Source organism: Engystomops pustulosus, chromosome 3 (genome assembly GCF_040894005.1).
Source record: "Engystomops pustulosus chromosome 3, aEngPut4.maternal, whole genome shotgun sequence".
Classification (NCBI taxonomy): Eukaryota; Metazoa; Chordata; class Amphibia; order Anura; family Leptodactylidae; genus Engystomops; species Engystomops pustulosus.
In genome coordinates, this window is record NC_092413.1 from 207,360,028 (window position 1) to 207,374,797 (window position 14,770).

General features: G+C 49.8%; 1 protein-coding gene across 1 annotated transcript; it reads right to left on the reverse strand.

Annotated features, from left to right (window-relative positions):
* Positions 1-583: 583 nt before the first annotated feature.
* Positions 584-10,997, reverse strand: LOC140122902 (b(0,+)-type amino acid transporter 1-like). Its single transcript, XM_072144144.1, has 3 exons — positions 10,244-10,997; positions 9,191-9,324; positions 584-725 (listed from the first exon to the last, which is right to left on the reverse strand). The coding sequence occupies exons 1-3, from the start codon at positions 10,982-10,984 to the stop codon at positions 584-586; spliced, it is 1,017 nt and encodes a 338-aa protein (XP_072000245.1). The 5' UTR covers positions 10,985-10,997.
* Positions 10,998-14,770: the final 3,773 nt, after the last annotated feature.

Consider the following 14,770-nt stretch of genomic DNA (forward strand, 5'->3'; position numbering starts at 1 on the left):
AGTCTATGGCCTCTCCTGGGCTTGTTACCTGCACATGGGCCCCTCCAGAACCCAAATAACAATTTATAATGATCTACAGTAAATATCCATATCTTCTGCTCAATACCAAATTGTCTCACCTCCCTATTTAACGGCTAGCCATTGTCTTCCCACAGTCCACCCTATCAGAGCTGACATGAAATGTGTTGTTCCCATTTTTAATTAATTTATACATTTTCAGTAGCGCTGCTACATCTTTGTACAAAATAAGATCATGTACCTACCTGAAGAAGTTGACGATACTACTAAAATCTCCAGGAATGATCATGATCAGTGAGATGGCAGATGTGAAGATCAGGGCAGGAGCCGGGGTTAAGCGTTTCACATTGACCATGGAGAGAGCATCTGGCTGTAAAGAAAAAAAAACATAAAAAATAAAATTAATTTTCATCATAAAAAAATTGTTGATCTTAGCGTCAGTGAAAAATCTCTCCCCTGTCTAAACTTTAAGGGAGTGAGACGAGAAAGGAAAACGCTCACATCACTAAATAACTTTGGAATCAATCAATAAAAATAATCGATAATAAAGGGGGGAACATGGGTGTTAGCAGATTACCAGATGTCCTTCTCTGGCCGCCACATAACACGTTCTTCCTCCGCTGAATAACGTTCCATTCGCAGACCCAAAGGTGGAAAGTGCAACACCCAAACTGATGATCCACGTCCAAGCCCCCAGCACCTTCACTCTGCAGTATATACATTATAAGAAGATAAGAAGATTTTATCTACTTCAGAGGTTGTTAATAATTTTGTGAATGTACTGTACTTTACGGAGATAAGAGATCGTGCAACATTGTAATAGACCCATTTCTGGAAAAGGTTGTCTCCACCATTCAAATGAAAGGAATTTCATAGTATCATAGTTTATACGGTTTAAAAAAGACACTTGTCCAGCGTCAGTCTGGCCCGCCGGGGAGCCGGGGAATCCCCCGGTGGGCCTTGACTCCTATCACCAGGGTCGGTCTGACACGTGGGCCCTGACTCCTGTCACTAGGGCAGGGGCCTCCGATCGGATGCAACGGAGGCCCCTGCCAGTGGCTGCAATAGTACTCGATGCGTCCGGAAACGGCCTCATCGAGTACTATCACTGACTGCAGCCGAAACACTTGAGTGCGAACGTCGCCAGAGTGCGAACGTCGCCGGATACTCAGGCCCTAGATGATCGGCCGCGCAGTGACGTCAGCACGGCCGCGCCGTGACCTCGTCGCGCGGCCGCGTCGTGACGTCATTGCGCGGCCGCTCATCTCTCACAGCAGCACCAGGGACTGGAGACACGGGTTCAGGTGAGTTGATTTTTTTTTTTTTGCCTTAATAAAGGGAGTAGGAAGGGAGGGGAGGGGGAGGGGAGAAGGGCCCTTAATTAAATATGGAGGGGAGGGGGAGCACTTAATAAATTATGGAGGGGAGGGGGTGCCCTTAAGAAATTATGGAGGGGAGGGGGGTTCCTTAATAAATTATGGAGGGGAGGGGGTGCCTTAATAAATTATGGAGGGGAGGGGGTGCCTTAATAAATTATGGAGGGTGGGGGCATGCCTCAATATATTATGGAGGGGAAGGGGGACCCTTAATAAAATATGAAGGGGGGGGAGATATTAATAAAATATGGAGGGGAGGGGGACCCTTAATAAATTATGGATGGGAGGGGGACCCTTAATAAAATATGGAGGGGAGGTGCCTTAATAAATAATGGAGGGTGGGGGCATGCCTCAATATATTATGGAGAGGAGGGGGGACCATTAATAAAGTATGGAGGGGAGGGGGGGAGACCTTAATAAAATATGGAGGGGAGGAGGCGCCCTTAATAAACTATGGAGTTGAGGGGGGGAGACCTTAATTAAAAATGAAGGGAAGGGGGTGCCTTAATAAATTATGGAAGGGAGGGGGGACCCTCAATAAATTATGGAGGGGAGGGGGTCCCTTAATTAAACATGGAGGGGTGGGGGTGCCTTAATAAAATATGGAGGGAGGGGGTTCCTTAATAAATTATGGAGGGGAGGGGGTCCCTTAATTAAACATGGAGGGGAGGGGGTGCCTTAATAAAATATGGAGGGGGGCCCTTAATAAAATATTGATGGCGTGGAATGACAGTATTCATTGGGAGCCTTAATAAAATATAGAGGGGGATGGCAGTGTGTATTGGGGGGCATATTAAAATCTGCAGGGGGCAAGGTGTATGACATTGTTTTATCCAGGTGACATTATACTGTAAGTAACTGTGGTATTTTTATGGGCGCAGTGATGGGGATCTGCTTCCCAGAGCTGAACGCATCTGCCAGAAAATTCTGCAACCAGATTTTACGACGATTCTGGACGTGAAGGAGAAGACAAGTCACCTGTGAGGTACAAGATCCTACTTCTTCCTGTGTCAGATCTGTATTGTAGGCCTTACCTTCTAAGGCTACATTCACACTACCGTATGGGGGACGTATATACGGCCGATATACGTCCCCCATAGACGGCGCCCAACGGGAGCGGTACGGTGCAGCACCACACCGCTCCTTACCCCAGAAAAAGATAGGACATGACCTATCTTTCTCCGTAGTACGGCACTGTGCGCCATATGTTCCTATGGAGAGGAGCGGGGGTGAGCGGCGCTCACCTCCTCCTCCTCTCCCCGTGCGCTGCCGTTGCCCGCCATGCTACGGTACGGCAGGCAACAGCAGTGTGAATGCAGCCTAAGACAGCGCTCAGCTTATTTACTGTCATATCTATAGGGTCAAAGAGCCAGGGGTGACTTGTCTATGTGGTGCGGGGACACCAGAGTGTGGGGTTATTGTCATCAGTTCTTGTAAAGGTTTTCAGCATTTCCTTATTGGAAGGTTGGTGGAGTGGTGGTGAACACTTACATCCCTAACCACAGCCCAACCACCAGCAGAAAGCCCAGGACACCAGGGGTAACTCTTATACTATCCCTAACCACAGCCCAGCCACCAGCAGAAAGCCCGGGACCCCAGGGGTAACTCTTATACTATCCCTAGCATTAATGCCCTGAGATAACGTCACCCCTGCAGCCCCTGTACACAAACCAAGAGCAGTCACTAGCACTAGAGAGGGAGGGAGAAAGGGATTAGCTTATCCTTTACTTCACTGCCCCCGCTAGTGCTTAGAAATTCCCTCATCCCAGAATTTTTCTATGTAGTAGTAGGTGGGCCCCCAAAATCAATTTCACTGGTGGGCCCCAGGTACCCCAGTCCGACCCTGCACTTGTCCATCAAGTTCAACTAAGGAAGGGAAGGGATTGGATGAGGAAGGGATTTAGGGGAAACAATTCTATATAACATAACCATCAATGGTATTAGGTGTAAAAAGGCATCTAGACCCTTCTTGAAGCTTTCCGCTGTCCCTGCTGTGACCAGCGCCTGAGGCAGGCTATTCCACAGATTCACAGTTCTCAAAGTAAAAAAGCCCTGTCGCCTCCGGTGATTAAACCTTGTTTTCTCCAGACGGAGACAGTGCCCCCTCGTCTTTTGATTTGATTTAATCTGGAACAACTTACCACCATATTTTTTGTATGGACCATTCATATATTTATATAAATTAATCATGTCCCCTCGTAGTCGTCTCTTTTCCAGACTAAATAAATCTAGTTGTTTTAATCTTTCCTCATAACTAAGATTTGAGGCATCTGCTTTACCAGGGTAATTGATTTCACCTTTAAATCTTTGACTTCTAACCTTTGAGGACCGTAGAGCCTATAGGTTCTCCTGCCCTGAGCATTTCCCTGGACCGTCTCTATGCATGGATGAAGAACAGCTCTGGCAGAATCTATTTGCAACATCCCCCACCGGGGCCTAGCCCTTTGCGGTGAGGCCTGGAGTCAGCCGGGGCCCGCGGTACCGGAGTGGCTGGCGGTTGCGGCCTAAGCACGCTATTATCACGGTGCTTGGTACGGGGGAACCCGGAGGGCTGTCCTACAGCCTGGCAGGTCTCCAGCAGGGTGGTGTTGGCAAGAAATGATGAGGGAGCGGCTGCTATAGCGGATCTCCCTGGGGCAACCCCTTAATGTCCCGAGTGAGAGTCTCTGGGTGATGGACAGGGTGCCGGTGATGAAGGCAGGGGTAGTAGCAGAGACCAGACGGAGGCAGAGGTTGAACAGAAACACTTACAGTTCTTTATTGGAACCGCAGGAACCGCAGCAAACGTGCCTTTAACAAGATGGTGGAGTACTGGAGAGGTATTTGGAGGGAGCCACAGGATGTAGTTCACCAGCCTGGATGTGGAGGGCAGGCTGGGAGGCAGCTGTGTCCTTAGAGGAGGCTTCAGCTCGGTCCTGGATCTCTTCAGGTATCACCCTTGAAGGTAGGATGATACCCCTTTCCTCACTACACTAACTCTAGTCTTATCTTCCACTTCAGGCAGGGGCTAGGCTCTTCCTGCACTGGTCTGGTATGCTAGAGACTCTGAGCTACTGCTCAGCTAACTACTCACTGCTTGTGTCCTGCAGACCCAGAGGGCCTGACTAGGACCGGTCTCTCTCCTGAGAGAGATTTCTCTCTAAGCACTCTAGAACATTCCTGGCCAGAGGTTTTATTACCTCCCTTTGGTCAGGTGGTGGCTGCTCCTCCAATTACCTCTCAGTTCACAGAGACAGGATGTAACACAGACATTGGTTGACATTATTACATCACAAATTAACATCTGCCTTGCCAGGCAGGATTAACCACTGCAATTTCCCCTTGATCCTATAAGGACCATGTAGTGTAATGTGGTGTTACCTACAGGTGGGACGTATTCGCAAGCACTACCTCGCCATTGCATCGGCGAGGGTGTTGCATACCCCGGGGGCAATTGAAAGAGCCGCCCTCGGCTCGACTACAGATGTTTTGGGGCACAGAGGGGGCTAAAGGCACTTCTATGAAGTGCAGGCTATGTGAGGCGTAGGGACAAACCGCCCATGGTCCTGGAGACAGGCACCTGGGTTGGTGTCGGACTAAGACAAAAATATAGCTGTATGACAGTTGGTCGCTGACGCCATTAAACCGAACTGTACAGTAGGAAAGGTGTGGTGTCATGTCCTGTAATCCACTCCTTGCACCAAGGCCTGTATATTTGTTTGATCAACGCTTCTTCCCTGGCGGCAATTATATGGTGTCTATCTGCATTGCATGAGCATATGCGACACGAGTACCTCCTGACTGACAACCTTACCCATGTATGAGTGGCATCCAGGTGCTATCTGTGTAACACCCCCGGTCCCCTAAAGACCCGCAGTTTACGGACTACCCCCACGTGCAAACCTCAGTTTGAGGGATCAGGTAGCGGTCAGTGTTTTACACAAAAAGACGGTCCGACACAGCCACACTACAACCTGAAAAGCCTATGAAAGGGTTAATGCAGACTACTGGCAGATATGACAGTGTGCAAACATTTGGCAAAATCATATTGGCTTAGCAGCCCAATGGGTACACATCTTATAACATAACGTTACAGATAGATAGGCTACTCAGGGTAGCACGATAGCAAATGTCTCTTTTCCTGCAAAGAAAAGGCATAAAGAGTGCAAGCAGAATGTCCATACCTAAAAAGGAAGGCATTAAGTGCAATATAGTAGTCAATAGCAATAGCAACTTTTCCCTGGAGTATCTGGCAAAAGTCTCTCAGGAGGTCTCTACTGACAAAGTCCATCTTCTGGGTACAGCCCTTGATGTGGGGGAAAAGTGCACTGAAGAAACAAAGGGTCTCCTCTATTTGGAGAGGGACAGAGTCCTTTGAAGAAATCTCTGCTGTGGCAGAGGAAGGGTGCTATCATAGCACATGACAGTGTATAACCTCTTGACTGAGATAAATAAGGATAAGAGTCTCAGGACAGTTTCTGGCTCTATAGGGATATGGAGATAAATATACACAATATGTACAAAGGACATAGTACCTGGAGAGGGCTACAGCCCTTCAGGGATTAGTCAGTATCGCTGGGTTCAGCAAAGACAGGATCCAGCTCCTGCAGGGAATCCTGTGCGTCCTCAGCGGGAGTAGGTGCCGGCTGGGGACACCCGGTGGCAGTAGCGGGTACTGCAGGTGCAGCAACATCCTCCGGACCTTCAGGGGCAGGAGCGCTGTCGCCCGGGGTGTCGGCTGTTCCAGCCGGGGGCTCAACTGAGCCAGGGACCACGGAGGGGTCCAGGAAGAAATAAACAGGGCCCTGCGGCAGCGCCGCAGCCCCTTCCAGCTCCGGTTCTTCCGGGGCCGGGTCATCACCCCATTGGTAACCGGCCAGGGGAGATGTGGGCCTAGACGGAACCTCCGGACAAGGTTCGCTAGCCGGGATGTCTTCTCCCACCGAAGAGCCACGGGACCTGGCAATGCTCCCGGCAGGGGAGCCGGTGGGGGTGGCGCCCTGTATCATGCCCGGCCCATGGATGGCAATGGGACCCGTACTCACAATTACTGTGGATGGGGCATTCACGTGGGTCACCGCCCGGGGACTTGCAGCCGAGGAGGAAGAGGTGTTCGGAGATTCCGGCCACTCGTCGTCCTCATACCAGTCGTCCTGCGGGAAGTAACGGTCCTCATCGGAGTCAGGGATCCGGATCACACCAGCCGCCCAGGGTCCTCGAGGTCCTTCCTGCAGGGAGAACTCGATGCACTCTCCCGGCTTCAGGTTGTGCAGGCTCTCTGGCAGATCAGGCCTCTTGACGGACCGGCGGGGTATAAATACTTCCCGTCCGGTATAGTCCTGGGTGGCGAAGCCATAGCCCTTCCGCTTGTCGAAGAACCGGACCATGCCGGTGGTGCGATTCTTCTCGACCCAAGCTCCCGCTGTGGATCTGCCGGCCATATACCGCTGGGCCTCCTTCTCTCGGCGTCGCTGGTCCGAGACAGTGTCTCGGAGTCGCCGGCGGGCGGCCTCACCTCGGCCTTGAGGCTGCGGAGGTTTCGGTGCTGGGGCTCGTGGCTCCGGTTCAGGCTCGGATCTCCTTGGACGACAGGTAGGTGCCGGAACAGGAGCAGGAACCACCGGAGGGTCAGGAACCACCACATCGGGGCTAGCAGGCCGCGCAGCCGGAGTAGTAGGCCTCGGAGCAGGTGGAGCGGCAACACTAGGCCCAGGCGTTGGCTCGCCAGGAGTCGGGGCCTCCCCACGTGGCGCCTCCACGTGGACCCGCGGTACCGGGATGGTAGCCGGGATAGGGACGAGGAACCGCCCGGGTGGGATTTGGTACTGCGTCACCGTTTGGTAACATGTCCTGGTGACGAAGGCCCGAGTCAATCCTCGGTGCAGCCGATGTCCAGCGGAGGGTCTTCGGACGGGCTGCGCAGAGACCACCACCATAGTCTCTAGGACCTCGTAAAATTCCGGACGCTCCACAGGAGGGAAAGGCGGAGGACCCCACATGGTGTTGTCCTCACTGTCCAAAGTCCACTCAAGTTCTGGTGCTTCTCTGAGGCAGGGCAGGAAGTCCGCCTCGAGCCAGTGGGAGGAGTCCAAGTCCTTCCCGCCAAGAGCTGTGGCGGGCTCTAATTTTTCCTGCGCCACAGGAGGCGGGGTTCGCGCCCTTCGCGCGTGGGTGGAGCTTGATGCGTCATCTGGGTTTCCCGCCAGTGAAGGTTTTGGCGGGCTGGAATTATTTGCTGCGCCACAGTTTCTGAGGTAAAAATCTTTAGGCGCGGCAGCGCCGGATATAGCAGAGCTGGTACAGTTCTTGCCAGGATTAACCTCTGGAGTGCGGGAGCGGCGCTCGACCGCACGTGGCAGCAGTATAACACAGTTCATTCCAGAAACACACAAGTCCTTGGGCCTAAACCCGGATGGCAGCAGGGTTAGGCAGCACAGTCTTTTTCCAGTAAAGGAAAGTCTTTAATGCCGTAATAAGGCACAGAAGTATCAATCCTGTTCGTGACGCCACTTGCAACATCCCCCACCGGGGCCTAGCCCTTTGCGGTGAGGCCTGGAGTCAGCCGGGGCCCGCGGTACCGGAGTGGCTGGCGGTTGCGGCCTAAGCAAGCTATTGTCACGGTGCTTGGTACGGGGGAACCCGGAGGGCTGTCCTACAGCCTGGCAGGTCTCCAGCAGGGTGGTGTTGGCAAGAAATGATGAGGGAGCGGCTGCTATAGCGGATCTCCCTGGGGCAACCCCTTAATGTCCCAAGTGTGAGTCTCTGGGTGATGGACAGGGTGCCGGTGATGAAGGCAGGGGTAGTAGCAGAGACCAGACGGAGGCAGAGGTTGAACAGAAACACTTACAGTTCTTTATTGGAACCGCAGGAACCGCAGCAAACGTGCCTTTAACAAGATGGTGGAGTACTGGAGAGGTATTTGGAGGGAGCCACAGGATGTAGTTCACCAGCCTGGATGTATAGGGCAGGCTGGGAGGCAGCTGTGTCCTTAGAGGAGGCTTCAGCTCGGTCCTGGATCTCTTCAGGTATCACCCTTGAAGGTAGGATGATACCCCTTTCCTCACTACACTAACTCTAGTCTTATCTTCCACTTCAGGCAGGGGCTAGGCTCTTCCTGCACTGGTCTGGTATGCTAGAGACTCTGAGCTACTGCTCAGCTAACTACTCTCTGCTTGCGTCCTGCAAACCCAGAGGGCCTGACTAGGACCGGTCTCTCTCCTGAGAGAGATTTCTCTCTAAGCACTCTAGAACATTCCTTTGGTCAGGTGGTGGCTGCTCCTCCAATTACCTCTCAGTTCACAGAGACAGGATGTAACACAGACATTGGTTGACATTATTACATCACAAATTAACATCTGCCTTGCCAGGCAGGATTAACCACTGCAATTTCCCCTTGATCCTATAAGGACCATGTAGTGTAATGTGGTGTTACCTACAGGTGGGACGTATTCGCAAGCACTACCTCGCCATTGCATCGGCGAGAGTGTTGCATATTCATCCGCAAATATATGGACCTCCTTTGTAGTGATGGGGTTCGGGTTCACCAAGTTCAGCCAAAATTTAAACAAAAGTTTTGTTTGGGTAGCTGGACCAGAACGTTAACCCCCATGTGGCTGTTAATCCTTTAAGTGTGTGTTGCCATTTTCCCTTTGATTGTTGCTCTCAGTGAAATCATTGGAGAACGACAATCCAATGGAAGATTGAGGACCCGAACCCGCAATGTTCGGCAAGCACCAAACATTGTAGTTTGGGTCTTCTTAGACAAAATAACAAAGGGAAAACAAATTTTAAAAAAAGATCTTGATATAGAGACTGACCCCCAGCTGATGGCCACGGCATCTGATGTCAGAAGTTCTTGTGGAGTCATCGCTGCAAAATAGCTGACATTAACCAGAAGATAAACACATGTGACCAGAGGGATAGCAATCATCACAGCACGAGGAAGGGTCACCTAAAACATGAAGAGCAAGAGAAAGGTACCAGGTGTGTGAAAGATTAGGGTCATATACTAAATGATTAAAGCCGCTGTCTTTTGAGATAACTTAAAACTTTGGGGCACATTTACTTACCCGTTCCTTGGAGTTCACCGAAAGTGCATTGTCCAACAATCATTCACTGTGCCACGATTCACTAAGATTGTGTGCCCGATATCCTGCATGTGTCGCTTCCCCGCTCAGCTCCGCCGGAGTTCACCTTCTTCTTCCTGGTGCATGTAAGTGCTTGATCTTGTGACACAATTTGTAAGTTAAATCCCACGCTCAGTCTGAATCAGTCAGATCGTCCGACGGCACGCCCCCAATTTCTGTTGCATGAAAGCCGGCGCCGCTGCGACACAATCCGATCACATGCTACACAATCCCAGCACAACACCTGTTCAATATCTGTCAAAACTGCACAAATCCCGAAAACGGCGAACAGTCCGACGAAAGAGCCCCTCGATGCTGGAGCTTCACAGGCTGTTTTACTGTCTACTCCTCGATCATGCTCGCTCAGTCGGGGGTAAGTGCTTCTGAACAGCCTGTGAAGCTGTAGCATGGAGGAGCTTTCATAATGCCAATATAGACTTTCTGGCTATTTCTGGCTATGATGGATTTTGATTATAGATTTCCTTTAAGCGTTTACTGAAGTAAAATTAAGAAATCTACGAGTTGTACTACTGGGGCAAATATTGTCTTTATGTCATATTGGAGTATAGGAATGTCATTTAGGGAGAGCTAAAGCAGAGAGAACCTGGAAACAGTAGTTTATCCATACATTTGAATCAGTGTCATTTAATACTACATGTACTTGGCAGTGGTGACTTCCAGGGGACAACTGCTTAGCAGGTCCTCTCTAAAAGAAGAAGCTGTCCACATGACACAATTACTAACCTCAGGGCTCTTCAGTTCCTCTGTAATGAAATTCAGATTATTCCATCCATCATAGGACCAAAGCCCTTGATAAAAAGCCACCCCGACAGGACCAAATCCGGTGGCAGTGTTATCAAAGGCGTTCTGTAAAACCTGGGTGTTCCCCTTGACCAAAAGGAACATGCCCCCCACGATGATCACCAATAGGACGACCAACTTGGCCGCGGTGAAGAAGTTCATGATGAACATGGACAGTCTGACATTCATGCAATTGATAATAGCCAGGACCAGGATGCAGGCGGCCGCTGTGCACTTGATGACGACCTGTGGAGAAGGACAATCGGGGAAGAAAGACGCCACAACGTATTCTGCAAAACCCAAAGAGACCCCGGCTATGCCAGCTGGCCTCACCACAATGACGGAGGTGTAAGCTAGGAGGAAGGCAGGCAAGGAGCCAACGTTCCTTAAAATATATATGTATTCTCCTCCAGATTCCTGAATGACAGTTCCAAGTTCAGCATAGGATAGAGCTCCGAGCATAGCCAGGAGGCCACAAGCAGCCCATATGCAGAGACTGGCCCCTGGGCTACCCATGTAATACAGGACCCACTGAGGAGACATGAAGATCCCAGAGCCAATCATGGTGCCAGCAATCATCGACACTGCACTTATCAGTCCAAGCTCTCGTTTCAGATGGATCTTCCCAGTGTCCTTATCCATTTGTCCATCTGTGGACACTGAGGAGGTCTTCCTTATCTCCATCTTGTCCTCCGATCAGATGTTTCTGGAAGAGAGGAGAAAACGCTGCTCTACTTTAGGGCAAATTGTCAATTAACACCAAAGTTAAATATTGAAGTGACACCTGCACAAAACATGGCAAATAGTTAATGATCAATCAAAAAACAATCATATATTGTGGTTAATGATGAGAGGTAGCGGACTTATGGAGTCTACAATGAGCCGAGCTGCAGCTCAGAGATCAAATTTGTCTGATTATTAAGACTGCGTTCACACATTCCGGCTGACTTGCGTTTTGAAATCGGAACTGGGATGGGCTTATTACGATCACATATGTAATGTGCTTTGCATATAAACAAAAAACAATTCGACCACTTTTTCATCACTGTCCCGCCGTCCCGGGTGTTTGCATTATGCCCCGGCATGTCCCTGTTCGTCCTGCATCCTCGCCCCAGTTTCTACAGACCAGAGAGACTTCAATGTTACATTACAAACTTAATAGGCTTCCAATTCCCTCCAGATGTAAGTGAAGTATGGCCAGCTAATCCTGCAATCTGTGTAGTTCCATAGGAAGTTGCCTTTCCTTTCCCCTGACCAGGATATACACTCACCGGCCACTTTATTAGGTACACCATGCTAGTAACGGGTTGGACCCCCCTTTGCCTTCAGAACTGCCTCAATTCTTCGTGGCATAGATTCAACAAGGTGCTGGAAGCTCCTCTGAGATTTTGGTCCATATTGACATGATAGCATCACACAGTTGCCGCAGATTTGTCGGCTGCACATCCATGATGCGAATCTCCCGTTCCACCACATCCCAAAGATGCTCTATTGGATTGAGATCTGGTGACTGTGGAGGCCATTTGAGTCCAGTGACCTCATTGTCATGTTCAAGAAACCAGTCTGAGATGATTCCAGCTTTATGACATGGCGCATTATCCTGCTGAAAGTAGCCATCAGATGTTACAGGGTACATTGTGGTCATAAAGGGATGGACATGGTCAGCAACAATACTCAGGTAGGCTGTGGCGTTGTACCAAGGGGCCCAAAGAGTGCCAAGAAAATATTCCCCACACCATGACACCACCACCACCAGCCTGAACCGTTGATACAAGGCAGGATGGATCCATGCTTTCATGTTGTTGACGCCAAATTCTGACCCTACCATCCGAATGTCGCAGCAGAAATCGAGACTCCTCAGACCAGGCAACGTTTTTCCAATCTTCTACTGTCCAATTTCGATGAGCTTGTGCAAATTGTAGCCTCAGTTTCCTGTTCTTAGCTGAAAGGAGTGGCACCCGGTGTGGTCTTCTGCTGCTGTAGCCCATCTGCCTCAAAGTTGGACGTACTGTGCATTCAGAGATGCTCTTCTGCCTACCTTGGTTGCAACGGGTGGCGATTTGAGTCACTGTTGCCTTTCTATCAGCTCGAACCAGTCTGCCCATTCTCCTCTGACCTCTGGCATCAACAAGGCATTTCCGCCCACAGAACTGCTGCTCACTGGATGTTTTTTCTTTTTCGGACCATTTTCTGGAAACCCTAGAGATGTTTGTGCGTGAAAATCCCAGTAGATCAGCAGTTTCTGAAATACTCAGACCAGCCCTTCTGGCACCAACAACCATGCCACGTTCAAAGGCCACAAATAACCTTTCTTCCCCATACTGATGCTCGGTTTGAACTGCAGGAGATTGTCTTGACCATGTCTACATGCCTAAATGCACTGAGTTGCCGCCATGTGATTGGCTGATTAGAAATTAAGTGTTAACGAGCAGTTGGACAGGTGTACCTAATAAAGTGGCCAGTGAGTGTATTTATTCCTTAGTAACATTACCATTTACTATTTGTTTTTGGAAATGTTTAAATTCTGACCAATAAGATGTCATGTTTATTAGTAATTAATTTCATCTTTAAGAAGATCCCTGGTTGGACAAGCTAAAACTTTCCGCCCAAGTTGAAGTTTATATCAACGCCCTATGGCTAGAAATTTCCAATTTCTAAGATGGAGTGATGAGCAGATGTGTCTAAAAGCCGCTGTCCAGAGACAAGGCCTGCATATACCAGGCCTGCTGCAGGACTCTATCTTCCAAAGCCTACATAGAACCACCGCTAGAAGCAGAGTCCAACTTCTCCAGCCTGAAGCCACATAAACCAGGCTGTGACCACCCTTTGCCGAATACAATCCAACCAGTGACCTGTGACCCAGTGCTGCCACCCCCATGATGCTATTTCACACACTAGTCGTCAGTCAGTGACAAAGACATTAGGGACATCTAGTATTTAGTACCTTCAGGTCATGATCTGCTCCATCAGGAAAAGGACTTCTTTAAAGGGAACCTACCACCACAAATCTACCTATAAAGGTAGATTGGGTGGTAGGTGGATCATTGGGACGTGAGGATAGCCCTTTTAAGGGCTAGTCCTCACGTCCCTGCACTTTTTTGAGAACTTTAATTTGATATTTATTCAAATTTACTTATGTGGCTACCGGGGCGTGGAGTAGCCGCTTATGAGATTACACGAGGCGGCTACTCCACGCCCCGGTAGCCACTTTACCCCTCCTACTCACCCATCTTCGGCGCGCAGCTCCGCGTAGCTGCGCGCCCTCGTCCAGGGAGCCTGCCGTCTGCGCATGCGCAGAAGAGCAGGCCCGCGCCTGTTTCGGAGTTGTGACCGCGCAGGCGCGGGCCTGCTCTTCTGCGCATGCGCAGACGGCAGGCTCGCCGGACGAGGGCGCGCAGCTACGCGCCGAAGATGGGTGAGTAGGAGGGGTAAAGTGGCTACCGGGGCGTGGAGTAGCCGCCTCGTGTAATCTCATAAGCGGCTACTCCACGCCCCGGTAGCCACATAAGTAAATTTGAATAAATATCAAATTAAAGTTCTCAAAAAAGTGCAGGGACGTGAGGACTAGCCCTTAAAAGGGCTATCCTCACGTCCCAATGATCCACCTACCACCCAATCTACCTTTATAGGTAGATTTGTGGTGGTAGGTGCCCTTTAAGATTTTTCCCAGCCATGGATTTTCTCTACTGAATTCACAGTCAAATGTATTTAGCTCCATGCAGCACAACTCCACACGGCGCCTCTAAAAATACCACAGTCACTTACATTATAATGGATTGTGTTCGTAAGTATATTTTATCCACTATTCCCTACATAAAACATCCTTTATATAGTCTCCCAAATAAAAGTATATATATAATATATATACACTCACCGGCCACTTTATTAGGTACACCATGCTAGTAACGGGTTGGACCCCCTTTTGCCTTCAGAACTGCCTCAATTCTTCGTGGCATAGATTCAACAAGGTGCTGGAAGCTCCTCTGAGATTTTGGTCCATATTGACATGATGGCATCGCACAGTTGCCGCAGATTTGTCGGGTGCACATCCATGATGCGAATCTCCCGTTCCACCACATCCCAAAGATGCTCTATTGGATTGAGATCTGGTGACTGTGGAGGCCATTTGAGTACAGTGAACTCATTGTCATGTTCAAGAAACCAGTCTGAGATGATTCCAGCTTTATGACATGGCGCATTATCCTGCTGAAAGTAGCCATCAGATGTTACAGGGTACATTGTGGTCATAAAGGGATGGACATGGTCAGCAACAATACTCAGGTAGGCTGTGGCGTTGCAACGATGCTCAATTGGTACCAAGGGGCCCAAAGAGTGCCAAGAAAATATTCCCCACACCATGACACCACCACCACCAGCCTGAACCGTTGATACAAGGCAGGATGGATCCATGCTTTCATGTTGTTGACGCCAAATTCTGACCCTACCATCCGAATGTCGCAGCAGAAATCG

Bases quoted from the DNA above. Each gene is read 5' to 3' on its own strand.
- LOC140122902 (XM_072144144.1), bottom strand. From the start codon at position 10,984: ATGGAGATAAGGAAGACCTCCTCAGTGTCCACAGATGGACAAATGGAT. The intron at 9,325-10,243 runs GTTAGTAATTGT...TTCATGTTTTAG, and splicing joins AGGAACTGAAGAGCCCTGAG to GTGACCCTTCCTCGTGCTGT. The intron at 726-9,190 runs GTCAGTCTCTAT...TATATACTGCAG, and splicing joins GCCGTGGCCATCAGCTGGGG to AGTGAAGGTGCTGGGGGCTT.